At 43.7% G+C, this 16,700-nt stretch overlaps 1 protein-coding gene across 5 annotated transcripts in view; it reads left to right on the top strand.

Annotated features, from left to right (window-relative positions):
- Positions 1-16,700, top strand: part of ASAP2 (ArfGAP with SH3 domain, ankyrin repeat and PH domain 2) — a 188,903-nt gene that overhangs the window by 121,300 nt on the left and 50,903 nt on the right. For 3 of the 5 annotated variants that reach the window (XM_032294172.1, XM_032294170.1, XM_032294174.1), the window contains exons 8-13: positions 702-777; positions 1,071-1,157; positions 2,007-2,015; positions 8,876-8,979; positions 9,077-9,146; positions 15,246-15,333. In XM_032294172.1, the coding sequence (XP_032150063.1) occupies positions 702-777; positions 1,071-1,157; positions 2,007-2,015; positions 8,876-8,979; positions 9,077-9,146; positions 15,246-15,333 (434 nt within the window). The remainder of the gene's footprint in view (positions 1-701; positions 778-1,070; positions 1,158-2,006; positions 2,016-8,875; positions 8,980-9,076; positions 9,147-15,245; positions 15,334-16,700) is intronic. The other 2 variants (XM_032294173.1, XM_032294171.1) reach the window with 1 other exon arrangement.

Genomic DNA, 16,700 nt, shown 5'->3' with positions numbered 1-16,700 from the left:
CCCAGGCTGGAGTGCAATAGCGCAATCTTGGCTCACTGCAACCTCTGCCTCCCGAATTCAAGCAATTCTTGTGCCTCAGCCTCCCGAATACCTTTTTGTATTTTTGTTTTTTGTTTTTTTTTTCTTTTTGTATTTTTAGTCGAGATGGGGTTTTGCTGTGTTGGCCAGGCTGGTCTGGAACTCCTGGTCTCAAGTGATACTCCCAGTTTGGCCTCCCCAGATCCCTCACCCTGAGATTACAGGTGTGAGCCACCGCGCCTGGCTTCTGCATTCCTTCTCTTTTCCATGCAGTGGTCACCTGTTGCGATGCATTCTTTAGTGTCTTCCACTTAGGCTCCATGGCCTTTCTGGCCTTCGATGCTTCCAGTTGGATTCTCAAAACACTCCAAATCAAAGTCTTTGCTGCCATTTGTCAGTAGACCCCTTTCCCATTATAAACTGAAAATCAAGGATTCATTTTATATGAGTCAAGAAAACTCTCAAATACTTAGGCTTATTGCAATTCCTTTTCTGTTCGCTCCTGCTAATTTTGAGTGACATTTTATTCTTGGTTTGCCTGATATTTTAAGTTCTGTTCATACAGTCTTTTCCACCAGGAGTTGCATAATGACTTCAGTCACTTTAAAGAAGTTTTTTAATCCGTCTGACAAAATTATTTTCCTTTGTGAAGTGTCATTTCTGTTTCTTCCTTTTCCTGCTAGTTTTTTTCAAGATGGACTCAAAGCCGTGGAAAGCCTCAAGCCCTCCATTGAAACGCTTTCTACAGATCTTCACACGGTGAGTAACTTTCCTCCCACGACAGTGTTAAAACCATCTTAATGCAACAAACATTTTCATCTAAATGTTGCTTCTGTGTAATCCTGTGTTTTCATGCTGTGCTGCCCACATGGAGTGTGGCATTCCCACGCCTGTCCTCTGTCTTGGTGGGAGGGAACGTTTGACTAGCGAGGGAAGGAGTCGTCGCATTGTTTGGAAATGCCCTGTGAGCACCAACGTTTCGCTATACCTCAGTCTTAATTTTCTGACTTGTTCTGTTTTGTGTGTGTATGTGTATGTGTGTGTTTTTAAAGATCAAACAGGCCCAGGATGAAGAAAGAAGGCAGTTGATACAGCTTCGAGATATTTTGAAATCCGCATTGCAGGTTGAACAGAAAGAGGTGAGGGGATTTAATTTTGAAAGATTGCAGTTTTATCCCCATGTCTTGGAGGCTTTTGGCCTGAAGAACAAGAAGTTCATGTCTTCTAGGAGCTCACAGTTCACTCAGGCTCTGTCAGGCAGCAGTAAAACATTTAGTGTATTCTTGCAACTTAGTTCTATAAAACCGTCTTTTAAAATATGTTTATTTCAGGGGGAAGCATTTACTACATACATGGCCTTAATGGCAGTGTATAAACCCTGTGCTCTGTCAGTTGCTAGATAAGGAGCTCTCAGTGGCTTCGTCACAGAGATCATTGTCATTTGTGCCTTTTTATCCTATACCTGGTCCTCTGTCGTTCCCCTACCCTGATGTGCGTGGACTCTGCCACTTTGGGCCTAGTTACGAAACAGGAGACCAGCTGGGGCTCTGCCAGCCCCGAAGTTGTGTTCTATAAAATATGAGGTGTGAGATTTTCTTACAGCTGCCTCCATCATGACAGGCAGAAATCCTTAGTTCTCTTACTTCCCCTCTTCCTGTAATGATGTCACCGTGTGCTAACATGTCAGCAGGGACGATTTGTGTTTTGGGGACTTGTTTTAAAAAAGCCATTAAAAAGTAAATTTTAAAGATAATTTTACTATGTTTTCACTATAATGTGGGTATCATAATGTGAATTTAGCATAAATCCATTTTCTTATCAATAAAAGGAATGTGTCTAAATGTATATCTAGTGATTTTAGAGAAATTGCTAAACTACGTGACAGAGCATAAAGTTCCCTCTTGGCAGTTTGATAATCTCTGTTTTCTTGTACTATAACTGAATATTGTTATTTTTCTCCCAAATGCATTTACCTTTTGTGACCGAAGTCTAGGAGAGTAAGTAGTTCAGTGTTTTAATATAAAGTACAGAATTTTGCATGCTTTATTAATGAACTTATATATATATATATATATCTTTTTATATTAATGACTAGTAGCATTTTTTATTTTAACCGCTCACCTTTCATTGTAGCAGGTTTTATTAAAGGCTGAAGAGTTTGCACAAATATTAGGGAAGTGGACATTTTCCAGGTTTACAGTTTATATTTTTGCTGCTGTTCCTTTGTGAGGATGAAGCCGTTCCCTCCCTCCCTCCCCTGCATGGCTGAACTCTAGACATCCTTCTAGTCCCTCTGAAACCCCACCTCTGGAGCGCTGCCTCTGATCACCCCAGCCCACAGTGATCTGAGTTCACAGAGCAAGTCCTGTTTGAAAGCCCCATGTCAATCACAGCCTATTCCTCTTTTTGAGTGTTGGCCGTGCTGTGAGTGCACAGATGCCTTTTCTCCAGCCAGATCTTGAGCAGCCTGAGGATGCCCTCCTGCCTTTGGAGGCATTCTTCCATCACACTATAGTGCCACAGTGCTCATTTAGTAGAATTTTGGTAAACATGGGTCAATTAAGTGAGACATTAGCAGAGCAAGGTTATATTTAGTGCTAGAAATGACCTACAACACAGTGACTTCCTCCTAGTCTAGAGAATGTAGGCCCTGACGCTTTGATATTTCCAAACATGGGATATAAGCACAAAAAGAAAAAAGAACTTGGCATATAGAGAAAATAGTGGCCTATTTGTAACTAGCGGAGGTAGTGCGAGGGTGGGAGCCAGAATGCGGTCCAGCTGTCCAAGGTGGCTGCTCCCAAGTCTGCCATTGGAAATGGTCAAGAGCTGCCTTTGTCTAAGAAGGAGGATCTAACCCATGAAGCAAAGCTCAGCTTTAAAATAAGGCAGAGCAGCTGCTGGAGCCAAATAGCCCTCTGAGCGCAGTGTGAAGGTTGTGTTTGCTTTGGCTGTGCAGAATTAGGAGGTTTGGGAAAAATGGTTGGTTGTGAGAGAGCTGGTTATTTACAGCTTTGCAGGAAAGTAACAAATTTACCAGCACAGACCAGAAGTTCTTTATAGTTTGTTGTTTTTTGTTGACCAGCCCATCTGCCCCTGATTGTACAGAGGGTTCAAATGAGCCTCCTTTACTGTTCCTCTTTGGCTCTCTGCTCAGTTGGCTCCTTGTCAAGACGTAACTCAGCAATCTCCTAGTTGTGAGTGTGTTAATGTTTTCTGTGTATCATGCCCTGCATTGCTTTTAGGTGATGGCATTCAGCAAGTTGGACAATCTTTGAACACAGTTGCAAGTAATAAGCAGATGTGAATATGCTGCATTTTCTATGTTTTAAAATGATTTTTATGATGGGAGGCCTCCATCTTGTATACCTCAAATTTGCAATAAGAATTGATCATTTGGGCATTATTCTTTAGGCTGTCATTGTTGGATTTTCTTCTGTGACTTAGAAAACTGAAGATGTTAGAGGATTTTTATTCAGTGTTACAAAAATTCTAGCCCTGCCTGTGCAATCACAGTTCATAGAAATTAAGCAACGTGCCCCAGAGAAGCTGCCTTGATGGTTGGTAGAAGCCAGTGATCCTCATTCTCTTCCTGTAAATCTCAAGCATCAGTTATTGAAGGAATGAAGAATGTGGCCATTCCACTGTGGTGGCTTCAGGCTGCTGTTTCTTTGTGACTCTGCAGCTTTGTTTTGGTGTAAAGCCTGTGCCGGTCGGGTCCCGGTGACCTCACACTTCCCAATCACTGGCCATTCATGTTTTGTTCTTGATATTTTCTGCTCTCTGTAAGAATACTATTCTTTGGTATTTTCCATTATTTTCTTTGTGAAGGTTTTCATACTTAGAGAAAAGTTGAAAAATTATGCAGTGACCACCCGTAGTGCAGTATTATACACTGAGGACCCATCTGTGCACCACAGTGTTTGATGTTTGGAGAAGATTCCACCTGCAGAGTTAAACCCATTGGTACTGCTCATCTTTGGTTGGGCTCTCTCCCTGTCAGCCTTGCCTCCTGCCTTCCCCATCCCATGTCGTCTATCCAATGGCATTCTGCCAGGATGGACCCTGCTAGGGTGCTGGCAGAGTCCCAAAACCTCATCACTGGTGTGCAGACTCTCTCTGCTGTTTGATGTGGAGAACCCAGACTTGTGCCCTTCTAGGGGGAGGGTTAGGCTCTGGGCTGTGGTCTCAGAGATCTGAGTGCTGAAACCATCATGTTTTCCACTCTGCAGATCTCTCTCTCTCTTCTTCTCCCCCCTCCCCTCCCTATAGCCTTTGCTCCCTCTTTTTTGACCATCCTGTCTAGTAGGATGTGATGGAACAGTTTATACCACCCAGGCAGCCAAGGTCCACCACAGCCATAATTTTCTTCTGCCTCTGGCTTTGCTGTCCGGATTTGTGTATCTTACATTCCTGAATCTGCCCTTCATCAGAGATCTCTGCTGGTAGCCACCTGCCTGCCTCTCCTGCCAAGCTGCTAGGTAGCCTGGCTCTGGTCACCATGTCAGCCTCAGTGGAGGTGCTCATTTGTTGATTCACACATCCAGCTACCCTTTCCTTCGCTGTTAGTCTAAGCCAGTGCTGCACAAACACAACAGAACAAAATGGATCCATGTCTGCAACTTTATTCTGCAAGAGAGAGAGGAAGAGTGCTCTTGCTGGGCTCACACAGTGGCATCAGAGCCAGGATTTGACCCTGGCCTATTCCACATCAAGCCTATTCTCTGGAGTCTTTTAAAAATTACCTGTAAATAATGGAGAATAGGTGGTAATGAGATTTGAAAGCGCTGCTCTTAGGCCAGGGCTCAGCACTTGGCTCAGCAAGGCCTCTAGCTCCCTGTTCTGCCCATGTGGGTGGACGCACCTGTTGTATCTTCAGAAGATGGTGAATGAGTTGGACATCACAGCTCTCCTGGACAGGGAAACTTTATGCTTCCAGAGATGACTCCTCAACAAGTTTGTCAATCACAGGAATTGTCTGGACACAGACTTTCTGAGAAGTGAGCAAAAATGTCAGCTTTTTATGCTATCCTAGAGACTTAGCTCAAGATTCTTTTGTTACTTGTAAATCCATATGAGATTTGTACTGCAGCCAACATCCCCCTTTGCCTTCCGTTCCTGGAGATTTCAGATATTAAAAGTCTACTGGTCATCTGGGCCAATCTGTGTTGGCCGAATGCAATGACTAATACTTTATAGGGCCACAGAAAAGTGAAGATCAAGGGTGATGCCTGAGCTCTGAGAACTTGTCTGGGTGTCACAGGACAGAGGATATTGGACACTGATAGAATTTCATGAAAGCCTTTTGAGGTTCCACCAGATGCCCACTTCCCCTGCATACTCAGGCACACAAACAATCCCTGCACGTTGAGGCTTTGTCTGTCGAGTTTAGGTTGTCTTTATCTCTCTTAGGAAAGTGGAGAGTACATTGGAGCCTCCAGGAATTGGGGCAACATGGACTGCCCTGGCCTCTCTTATTTCCAGAAGGAGATATTCTTTTCCCTTGAATAGTATTCTAAAAATCAAAACCTTGATCATGTGAAAGGGTCAGTTTCCTCTGTCCGGCCTTCACCTGGTCAGGCATTTTGTACAGACTAACAAAGCCTATTGTTACCGGGTCATCTCAGAGTCACCTAGAGGATGCTGAAGTAATTTGTGCTAAAGCAGGTTCAATTTTATGTTAAACAGATTATATTCCTCTTTTTTTACAAATGTGAAGTTTTACAGGCTCGCTTAGTTGAGATCTACCTGCATGCTTTAATTGGTCTAAAGAAAAAACAGGGTAATTTCTTCCTCAACTTCTGGCATAGGGTCTGATCCAATTGAGAAGAAGAATATCCTTTATCCTGTTCATGAGACCTGAAAATGGCTCTGATTAATATGCATGGCACGAACAGTGTTAGCGGTGTTGTCATGTGATTTCACCACTTACTTTGTGCAGGGCTTTTCTTCCTCCTCAAATCAATAGACGTATTTCTTGGTTGTGTAGTTGAGACTCCTGACAGGTTTATTTTTAGTCTTTCACTGAAATGCTGTACAGGTGAGCCGTATTTCTCCACATTCTTTTCACGACATTGTTCCCAGCAATGTTGAAAGCTGGATTTGCTCTAATTTTTGGTACCAATGTTCTGTCCTTCTGAGAAAATGTGGAAGCTGGGACCATCCTCATTGTATGAATGGGCATGTACCCTAGTTTATCCAGAGGCACGAGTGCTGTGTGAGCTTTCTGTGGAAATGAGCTTGTTTCACAGTCGGTTGTCAGTTCAGTAATGGAGAGTGCCTCAGCACATTATTGATTGCTCATGTGGAGTTTTTGGTTTTTCTTTTTTGACAGTTTAAAAAGTCAGTGCCAGATACTCATGTGCATGAGTTGGAAGACTTAATGTGAAGATGACAGTATTCTCCTAATTGATCTTCATATTCAGTGCAGTCCCCTTCAGAAATCTCAGCTGCCTTTGTGTAGAAATTGACAGGCTGATCCTGAAGTTCATGTGGAAGTGCAAGGAACCCAGAATCACCAAAACAATCGAAAAAGAACAAAGTTAGAGGACTCGCACTTCTGATTTCAGAACTTACCACAAAGTTGTAATAATCAAGACAATGTGGTACTGGCATAAGGAGAGACATATAGATCAATGAAATAGAACTGAGAGTCCAGACATAAATCCTTATATTTAGGGACAATTTATTTTCAACAAGGGTACCAAGACAATGGAGAAAGAGTCGTCTTGTTGACAAATTGTGCTGGGACAGCAGGATAGCCACAAGCAAAGAAGGAACTTGGTCCCTTACCTCACACCATAATCAAAAATTAAAATGAGTCAAAGACCTAAATGTAAGAGCTAAGACTATAAAGCTCTTGGAAGAGAGTTTTAAGTATAAATCTATATGACCTTAATTAGGCAATAGTTTCTTAGATAGCACCCTTATAGCATGTGACAAAAGAAATAGTAGGTAAATTGGACTTCATTAAAATTAAAAAGTTTTGTGCTTCAGAATCTTTTTTTCCAACTCTCAGAAATCCAAGAGGCTGCCTTTGCTTTGAGATGCGGTCGAAACTCTGACTCCAGCCCGTCTTGTCCACCCCCTGGCCTTACTGCCTCAGATGCAGTATTTGTCCAGCTTCCCTGGGTGCTGACCACGTGGCCTCCCCATGTCCTCTGTGTGCTGTCCACTTTGCCTTGAAGATCCTCCCCTGATTCTCTGCCAGTTTTTGCCTTCATGTTTAAAACTCACTTCTTACAAACTCACTCTCCCTGTGCTTTTGTCCCTTCGACTCTTCAGTTCTTGAGTGCTCTTGTTCTCAGCTTGGATCACGCTGATTTTCCTGCATTAGTTCTTTCATCATTTGGGCATGTGCTTCATTCTCTAAGGATGATGAGCTGCTCAGTGGCAATGATGAGAGTGGCCCTGGACTCTGAGGATGCTCTCTGGGGAGGGAGGATGGTGTAATGGAAGGAGCCTCGGAGTGGAAGGCAGGATTCCATTCCACTCTTTGCTCTTGCTTTTAGGAGGCCTGCACCTGGAGCAAACCACTTACTTTCATTGTGTCCCATTTCTCCCATTATGGAATGAACTGGATAGGGGTTCTCAAAAACAGCTATAGGCAGATCTTGGCCTTTTCCTGGTTGACTTTGTGAACACTTTGTTCACGTCTTGCTCCCCTCTCATTTCCTTTAAGTCTCAGGGAAATAGAATTTCCTGCACTGGCCCTGGTGGCCTCTCCTACTTTCAGCTCAGAGTGTCTGATACCGTTTGTTTTGTTTGGTTTTTGGTTTTTTGAGACAAGGTCTCGCTCTGTCACTGAGGTTGGAGTGCAGTGGTGCTATCATGACTCATTGCAACCTCGATCTCCCAGGCTCAATCAGTCCTCCTGCTTCAGCCTCCCAGGTAGCTGGGACTACCTGTGCCTGCCACCACGCCTAGCTAATTTTTGTATTTTTAGTAGAAATTAGGTTTTGTTATGTTGCCTAACCTGGTCTTGAACTCCTAGGCTCAAGCCATCCGCCTGCCTTGGTCTCCCCAGGTGTTGGGATTACAGGCATGAGCCACTATGCCTGGCCTGATGTCATTTGTTAAATACCACTTGAGCACCTGTTGGATGCCAGACACTGGACGTGGGCCCTGGATGTTGATTGCTAGTCCTCACCCTAAGAATATGATAGGCGGGAGTTTCCCAATTGTGGTAGGTTCTGTCAGATTCTCAGCAACCATGTGGCTGGTCTACCTGTTAGGGCTCCTCTTGGTCAGGATCAGACCCCCCTTACTGAAGATTGATGGGATGAGGAAGTGAAGATTTGTGCAGTACTTGTTGATGTTCACATGTGTGATCCTACTGAGTCCTTGCTGTTTATTGGCCTTACTGGGTATTCTTTTCTTATCGTCCAAGAAGGAAACTGAGGCAGAGAGCTTATGTAATGGTTCTGTAGTAAGGGACAGAAAGCTGGTTTTGTGTTTTGCTTGGAAACCCCTGCCTTTCCACTCATGTATCACCTTGCTTCTTATGGTCTGCTCTGGCCGTAGTGGGAGCCTCATGTTGTTGTCAGGGAGTTAAGGCTCATAATGAAATAAAACCTGGAAACTTGGAGGGCTCATTCCTTCAGCCAGCTTGGTAATATTGGTTTCCTGACATTTTCTTCTCCAGCCTGATAGATGGCATTTATCAGTTCCTGGAGAGGAATCTGATGTCTCTTTTTTGGTGTGTTGAGAAGGGGAAATTTATCTGATTCTTTTTGTTGTTGTTGTTGTTTTAAAAAAAAAACAAAACTCTTAGTAGGCATACATTTTCTTTGTGTACTGCTTTTCTAAAAATTGGGACCTGGACGATATTAAAAACACACTCTTCACCATTTTTTAGGACTCCCAAATTCGGCAGAGCACAGCTTATAGCTTACATCAGCCTCAGGGAAACAAGGAACATGGGACTGAGCGGAACGGCAGCCTCTACAAGAAGAGCGACGGGTACGTAAGGGGGTGTTGCTAGAGTTTAAATGTACGTTCGTTATCTCATGTGTCCAAAATGTCTAAACTCTTATTGTTTCTCCCACTTATCCACAAGGATCCGAAAAGTGTGGCAGAAAAGGAAATGTTCAGTTAAAAATGGTTTTCTGACCATATCCCATGGTACCGTAAGTATTCTCTTTTAATCCATGGTGTCTGCTGTAGTTAGATGAAGGTGGTGTTGGAGGACTTTGTGAAGTTAGAGGACAGGAGTTATTCTCCGTGTGTTATGGTATTAAGGATGCGTCTGAAAGAATTTCCCCGTTAGAAATGCTTGTTGGCTTCCATCTTGATTGAGTGCACCTGTACCCAGTTGATGCGTTTTTTTTGTTTGGTTTTTTTTTTTTTTTTTTGCAAAGTGGAGCCTTGTCCTTTTTATCTTCCACTCCTTAGCAGAGTCAGGACTAACCGATAAGCCAGATTGTTTTTATTTAGAAGGCTGTGGCTCCAGAAAGCACACAACAGCAAATTGCTCCCCTAGCTCTCTTTGTCTCTGGAAATCGAACATCTCACTTGGGAAGATTTCTGCTTTTCCATTAAGGGAAAGACGTTTAAATGGGAAGAACTTTGGGGACCAGAAATCCAGGAGAAAAGAAGTATCAGTAATTTTGTTATAGAAATCTAACATAGGGTGCCCAATCTTAATCAAGGCCTCTTTCCATCATCCTGTTGATGAGAGTCCATGCAGGACAATAAATGGAGCCCTCTCCGTTGAGCTTATGAAAAGCCAGTCAGGATAAAATTCCTTACCAATCTAGCTTTCAGAGGCCAGGAACTTGGATCCCAATCACAGACACAGCCCTGTGCACCATGCTGTTCTTTCCCCGGCAGCATTATGCACGCTATTGCCTCAGCTGCAATGAAAACCGCATGGGCCAGTAGACAGCTTTGGTAATGTCTTAAGGCCAAGTTCGTTGCCTTTTTTTGCTGGTGAGATGCTGAGAGTGGTTTGCATTTCTGTTCCCCAAACAGAGGCCTGGTAGTGCGTGCAGGCCAGCAGCCTTAGGCATGTGAGTGGATGGTAGTGACCGTCTTTGCTTCTCCTGTCCCTCCACTCCCCTGGTGAAGGGAGAGCTGGGCAGGAGCTCAGAGGGGTTTTTCTGGCCCCTATAGAAATGTCATCACTCAACGTGGGGTTCAGAGAAGTGGCCCTGAGGTTCTTATGAGTGATGGAATAGAGTAAAACCCCAGCAGAAGGATGTCCCAGCAGCAAGATTTGTGATCCTCTGAGGGTGCCTTCGTTTTTGCCGACTTTGTTTTGGAAAGGGAGAGAAGAGCTAGAACTAACATATGCCCAGTGTCGGGATCTCTCAGTGACTTCTGGTCTGGGGAATTGAATGTGTCTCTGAACTTGGAAATGAAGGTGATTTTCTGTATTTTCAATACCTAGCTTTCACTGGTCATGTGACCACCACTGTACCCCCCATGGCCATGTAATTTGGATCTTAATGGGATGTTCTGGGCAGGTGCTGTGGCTCATGCCTATAATCCTAGCACTTTGGGAGGCAGAGGCAGGCAAATCACCTGAGGTCAGGAGTTCGAGACCAGCCTGGCCAACATGGGAAAACCTCATCTCTACTAAAAATTTTACAGAAATTAGCCAGGCATGGTGGTGCATGCCTGTAATCCCAGCTACTGCAGAGGCTGAGGCTGGAGAATTGCTTGAACCTGGGAAGCTGAGGTTGCAGTGAGCTAATATCATGCCCACTGCACTCCAGCCTGGAAGACAGAGCAAGACTCCGTCTCAAAAAATAAAAAAGGGCGGGGGTGGGGGTGGGGGGAGATTCTTTCCATGCGTGAGTGTGAGGGTATTAGTTCTAGAGACTAAGGGAAGCAAATTTATCCAGTCATCACTGTCTTTAATATTAGGAATGTCAGATTAGATGAGACGAGGCTCCCTTCTAAATACCTTCCAGATCTAAACACCTATCGTTCTGTGGTTTGTTTTCTAATTGGTGTCCACTCACTGTTTGTTTGAACTCAGATTGACTGCGTTAGTGCAGAACCTGTCCTGAAGTCAAGTGGCATATTTGCTTCATTGAGAGTTCCCCTTGATCCAGGCCTCAGCGTATGCCAGTGTGTGGCTCTTTCCATGACAGGTGGAAAACATCTGATAATCCTTTGCTGACAGCATAAACTTCACTTCGAGTCACCTCCACAGCTTGAGCTTCCTCTCAAAAGATGTAGAGAGTTAGTTGTCTTTAAATTTTGATGGGTTGCCCCAGTTTTTGGCAGATAAGTACAGTTATAACCAGCATCACTGGGATGCTGACAACTCGGCATATTTAATAAGTGCTTTGTGTTTGGAGGGGAAAACCCTCTCCAGGGAATCTCCACTTCTGGAGGTCTCCTCCTGCCCTTAGCAGCCATTGCTGTGTACATCCTGCAGGGCTGGCAGGTGGCGCTGTCTTGATTCACTGCCTCACTGCCATGCAGAAAAATAAGTAGTTTCCAGCCCTCCATTTAGTGGCCGAGTGTTCTTTTTCTCGCCTTTTCCCTATTTCCCTGCATGCTCTAGAATTCAAAATCCGGAGGACCCTTCTGTATGGCTGCGTCTACAGGGGGGTTGCGTGTGGGGAAGTGAGTTCACCCTTACCAAGAAAGAGAAATGAGAGATGCCCTTTGGTTTGGAAGCAGGTCTTCAAGAAATGGAAGCACGCAGAGTGTATTTGAACTGGTAGGAAAACCCTTCCCAGGAAGCTGGCAGCCTTCAGGAAATGAAATTATTGTATTCTGATTGGAGCAGAGGATTAAGGATAGCATCTGGGAGATTCGGTCAAAGCCCGAGTTGAATATCCCTCTTAGCCAAGTCTGTGTTTTCTGGCCCTAGGAAGAAGTGATCCTTGGCACAAAATAATTCTAATTACATATCCTCTTTGCCAAATTCACAGCATTGCTACAGCACTGAGGTCTGGGAACTGTGTTACTCTGGAAGAAATCTCTACTGGCTCTTACACAATCTGAAATTTTTTAAAATGATCATCAGTCACGAAGAAGGAAGAATACAAACTTCCTTCTAAAAGCCTGATGAATTGCGAAAAAATAGAATGGCGTGATTAAAATGGAGAATCACTGATAATCTCTTTCTGCATGGCAAACTCTAAGGCTATTGCATGGTTTTTTTTTTTTTAACCATTCTTTCCCAAGTTTTCTACTAAACTAGGGCTTCTCAAATTAAATTCTCAAGAAAAACTGTGAATACTTTGTGAATTACGTGAAACTGTTTTATACCTCAATTAACTGATGACACCTTTTTTTTCTCCTTTTTGAGATGGTATCTCACTATGTTGCCCAGGCTGGAGTGCAGCAGCCATTCTCGGCTCACTGCAACCTCTGCCTCCCAGGTTCAAGCTATTCTCCTGCCTCAGCCTCCCAAGTAGCTGGGACTACAGGTGTACACTACCACGCCCAGCTAATTTTTGTATTTTTAGTAGAGACGGGGTTTCACCATTATTGGTCAGGCTGGTTTCGAACTCCTGACCTTAGGTGATCCAGCTGCCTTGGCCTCCCAAAGTGCTGGGATTACAGGCATGAGTTACCGACCTGTGCCCAGCCGACCTGTATGTTTCCAAATTGCAACAGGTTAGAATTTTAGTGGATAGAATTTTCTCCCATAAATTTTTCTAGTAGCTTTACTATTAGCTAATACTTAATCTGAATACTTAACCTGAGTAGCAAACAATTTTATTTATTTGTTTATTTTGAGACAGAGTCTTGCTCTGTTTCCTGGGCTGGAGTGCAATGGTGCAATCTTGGCTCACTCCACCTCCCAGGTTCAAGCAATTCTCCTGCCTCAGCCTCCCAAGTAGCTGGGATTACAGGCATCCACCGCCATGCCCAGCTAATTTTTTTGTATTTTTAGTAGAGACGGCATTTCACCGTGTTGGCCAGGATGGTCTCGATCTCTTGACCTCGTGATCCACCCACCTCAGCCTCCCAAAGTGCTGGGATTACAGGCGTGAGCCAGCAAACAATTATTAATGTAAAACTTAAAATGGCTGATATTGCTTAAGATCAGCTTATATGTTTTGTAGACCTATTCTTAAGGTTCTCATTTCTTAATATGTAGGCACATTTATGCCTTTATAATTATTCCTACTCCAAATAAAGGCGCTGAATATTTTTATGTATTTTGTGGTTTGCTGTGAAGTGAGAAATCTGTCTTTGATGGTAGTTATCTCGGAGAACTAACACTTTTCCCCAAATCACAGGGAAGAAGAAAGATCACGAGGTGGAGGTGGCAGAGAGAATGAGTAGTAGTAATTTAAGCTGTGGTTCTTTCCTGCCCTTAAAGATAAGTCCAGGCAAGCAACTACCTTCCGTGGATACCCATGTCGAGGACAGGGAGAGTGTCAGTTAAGCTCCAAGCTCTGGAGCCGGCCTGACTTGTTGGAATCCTAGCTTCCCTGCTCTCTAGGTGTATAACCTCAATCGAATCATTTAGTCTGGACCAGTATCTTTACCTATAAAATTGAACTCGTTCCTACCTCAAAGGGCAGTTAGGAAAATTAAATGAATTCTTTCATGAAAAATGTTTAGAAGAGTGCCTGCCTTGTATAGGTATGTCATAATAATCGCTGAGTAAATGTAGCTATTATTATTCAGAGTCATTATTTTGTCCATGAAGGTGCTTCTGTATTTATCAAAGCTCATAAACCTTTCCTATTATTCCTGTGTCTTAAGAACCCACAATGTGGAGTAGCCCTAAAATTTGCACATATGTATAGTTGTGTGATCACAGGGAGGTGGTAGAATAAACACAGGCTATGTGTGAGTGGGTATACACCCATGTTCATGTACTTGGTTGCATACATGGTTTGTGATGATATCTCTGTAGAAATAGATTATTTGGTGTATTTGATTCCTGGATGAGCTAGATAATCAGATTGGTAACAATCCTGGTAACAATCCAAATCAGTGGTGTCTTCACTTAAACGGTCCAGATTTACAAGGTAGAGCTTGGCGTCTTCTAACGCTGATTTCTGACGATCTAATTCTCTGAGATACCTACAGATGATGGAAAATATCTGACTAACCTATAGAAAATAAGACCAACACAGCCACGAGCCAGGAGAGCCTAGTGCAGTCCTGTTTATCTAACTTTTGCTGGTCCAAACCTAAATTTGGTAAACCCAAATCCTTCACACTGCAAGGATGGGTTCAACTCTCCCACCCTAACTCTGTAGACTTAATGGAAGGAAGCTGCTGGGCCTGAAGGGCATGAGGGTTTCACAGGTGTGTCCAGGTGTAGGGGCTTATGTGTATGTATCTGCATTAATCCCAAATCCAGGTTTTATTTTATCTTGAAGTGACTGGTGGCCAAGGGAAGTGGGGTCCAAGAATGATGGAAATTTAAGACATTTTTATTTGATCTTTCCTTTAGCACTTTGATAGATGGGTAAGAAAAGCCCACTCCTATTTGGATATTTCTCCGAGATTCTGAGGTATTCTGCCATTCCGAATTTTTGTTTCTGAAATTATCTTCTTATCCTCAGTCCTTTGCTTTTTTGGACTAAGTGTGATCTCTTTGTTTGAAACTGTAATAAAATAGCCATTTTTGACACAACTCTGATGGAAAGTATGTTGTGATCTCTTGGTGTCTTTGTGTGTCGGGGAGAAGGTTTGGGGGTTACAGATAACGAATGAAGTATGTTTTCTTGAAACTTAAGTGACGGCGATGGTTGGCATTTAGGAATGTGAATATATTATCCGTCATCACTTCAGACAGTGGGAAAACAATTTCTCTGCCATTTTTGTGCCGTGAAATTACCTTCGCTGTAGGTGAGGTTTATGCTAAGAAAAAATGCTTTTAAGATCACCAGAAATTGAGCTGGGTGCCCAAGTTACCTGGCAAATCGTCTGTGTTGTCAGTAGGAATCAGAGCCGAACGTGTTGGGCTTAGCCGTAGAGGATCTTGATTTGAAGGCACGCACTGCCAGCAGCCTCTCAGAGCTGGCATCACTTGTCCCCTTGTCCAGGTGGGTTTGTGTAGACCACCAAGGTGCCCTTGCAGGGAGGCGGTTGCACTCTGTGGAGACGAAGTTCAGGGGCCTCTGTAACTTGCCTCAGTCATGCCTACCTCAGTCAAGTCTGCCTTCTGAAGGCCACCTATGCAAACTCATGAAGAGCTTGCTCTTGCTGTCTCTCATGAGGATTGACACTATATGATTTTCTATTCCTTCCACCCATCCTCAACCCTGTTTTTTGTTTTTTTGGCTTTTAAACAGGCTAACCGGCCTCCCGCAAAGCTCAACCTGCTAACCTGCCAGGTGAAGACCAACCCTGAGGAGAAGAAGTGCTTTGATCTTATTTCACGTAAGGCTCCCTCTGAGATGCCACACTGTGGAAACATTGTCTTATGCTCTCTTCTAGGGCGTCCGTCCCATTTCAAACACTGAATTCTGAAGATTTGGTTTTTGAAGAGACATCCCCTTTTGTCTAGTGATGTGCATGCTTTGTGTTCCCTTAGCAACTGCAGGCTTGACAGTCTTTCTAGTTAAGGGTTTGACTTTGAGGACTGGCCCTGCTCCTCAGGGGCGCTGTAGACCTGAGATAGCACCTGGCTCTCTGAGCCTCAGCATTCCTTTTCCTAAATAAGGAGATCCTACAAGATAAGCCCTCAAGCCTAAAACTCCTTCTTTCACTTTAAAAAGAGAAAAAAAGGACAATGCTGTTTTCAAAAACTTACATAATTTGGGCGATGTTAGAGATGCTGTAAAACTAAAATGAGGGTCTTCAACAGGGCCCTTGAAACTTCAGTTTTTGAAATTGTTTTTCTTCCTCACCACTGAATTAGTTTTTCTGCTTCTGTATGCTTTTCCTTTTTGTGGTGTTCACAAAAGAATCCCCACAGAACCATCCATTGTGGCAAATGTTTACTCAGCACCCCTAAATAAAAGGGCTTATGATATCTAAAAGAAAATAAGATAAACCTATTTTCCTTGGTAGTTCTGTGTAACAGGGTTACAGTTTGGAGGAATAAAGGGCCAGTCTCCCCTTTGAAGAGGCAGTCACTGGGGATTTGGGCACAAGAGTTACATTTGCAGAGGACCTCGCCGGACTTGTGTACTGTAGGAAGGCAGTGCTACTCTCGGTGCCTCAGTACCCCTGAGCGGGAGATGGTTACCTTTTCAAATGTCTGTTGACCCGTATTACTGAGGGCTAGGAAGTCACTTGTTGTGTGATTAACACTCCCAGCAAACCTGCGTGGTAATTCTCACTCCACCTTACCCACACTGCCTTGCCCTTTTCCTCCCTTTTCCCCTTCTCACACCCTCTGTGTGAAGCTCTGGGGTGGGTGGAGCTCTGTGATGTGTGGAGAGGGTTCCAGAACGGTTTGTTCTTCAGACTCTAGACTGATTTGTAAAATAGAAATGGACTTTATCCTACATCAAACACCCATCCCGGCTCAGTCTAGTAAGTTCCACAGATTCTCATCAAAGCTTGTGTTTCATTCATACAGGATGTTATAAAATGCTGAGTACTGACCAGAGTTTAAAATGTGATCACAAGCCAGGTGTGGTGGTGTGCTTCTGTAGTCCTAGCTACTCGGAGGCTGAGGCAGGAGGATCGTCCAAACCTGGGAGTAGACATCCAGCCTCAGTAACATAGCAAGACCCTGACTCTTTAAAACACAAACACACACACACACACACACACACACACACACACACACACACACA

This window comes from Sapajus apella, unplaced genomic scaffold (genome assembly GCF_009761245.1).
Source record: "Sapajus apella isolate SASKATOON/1434 unplaced genomic scaffold, GSC_monkey_1.0 scaffold31, whole genome shotgun sequence".
NCBI classification, from domain to species: Eukaryota; Metazoa; Chordata; class Mammalia; order Primates; family Cebidae; genus Sapajus; species Sapajus apella.
The sequence above is the reverse complement of the archived record's forward strand: the minus strand, read 5'-3'. Positions and strand labels throughout refer to the sequence as shown.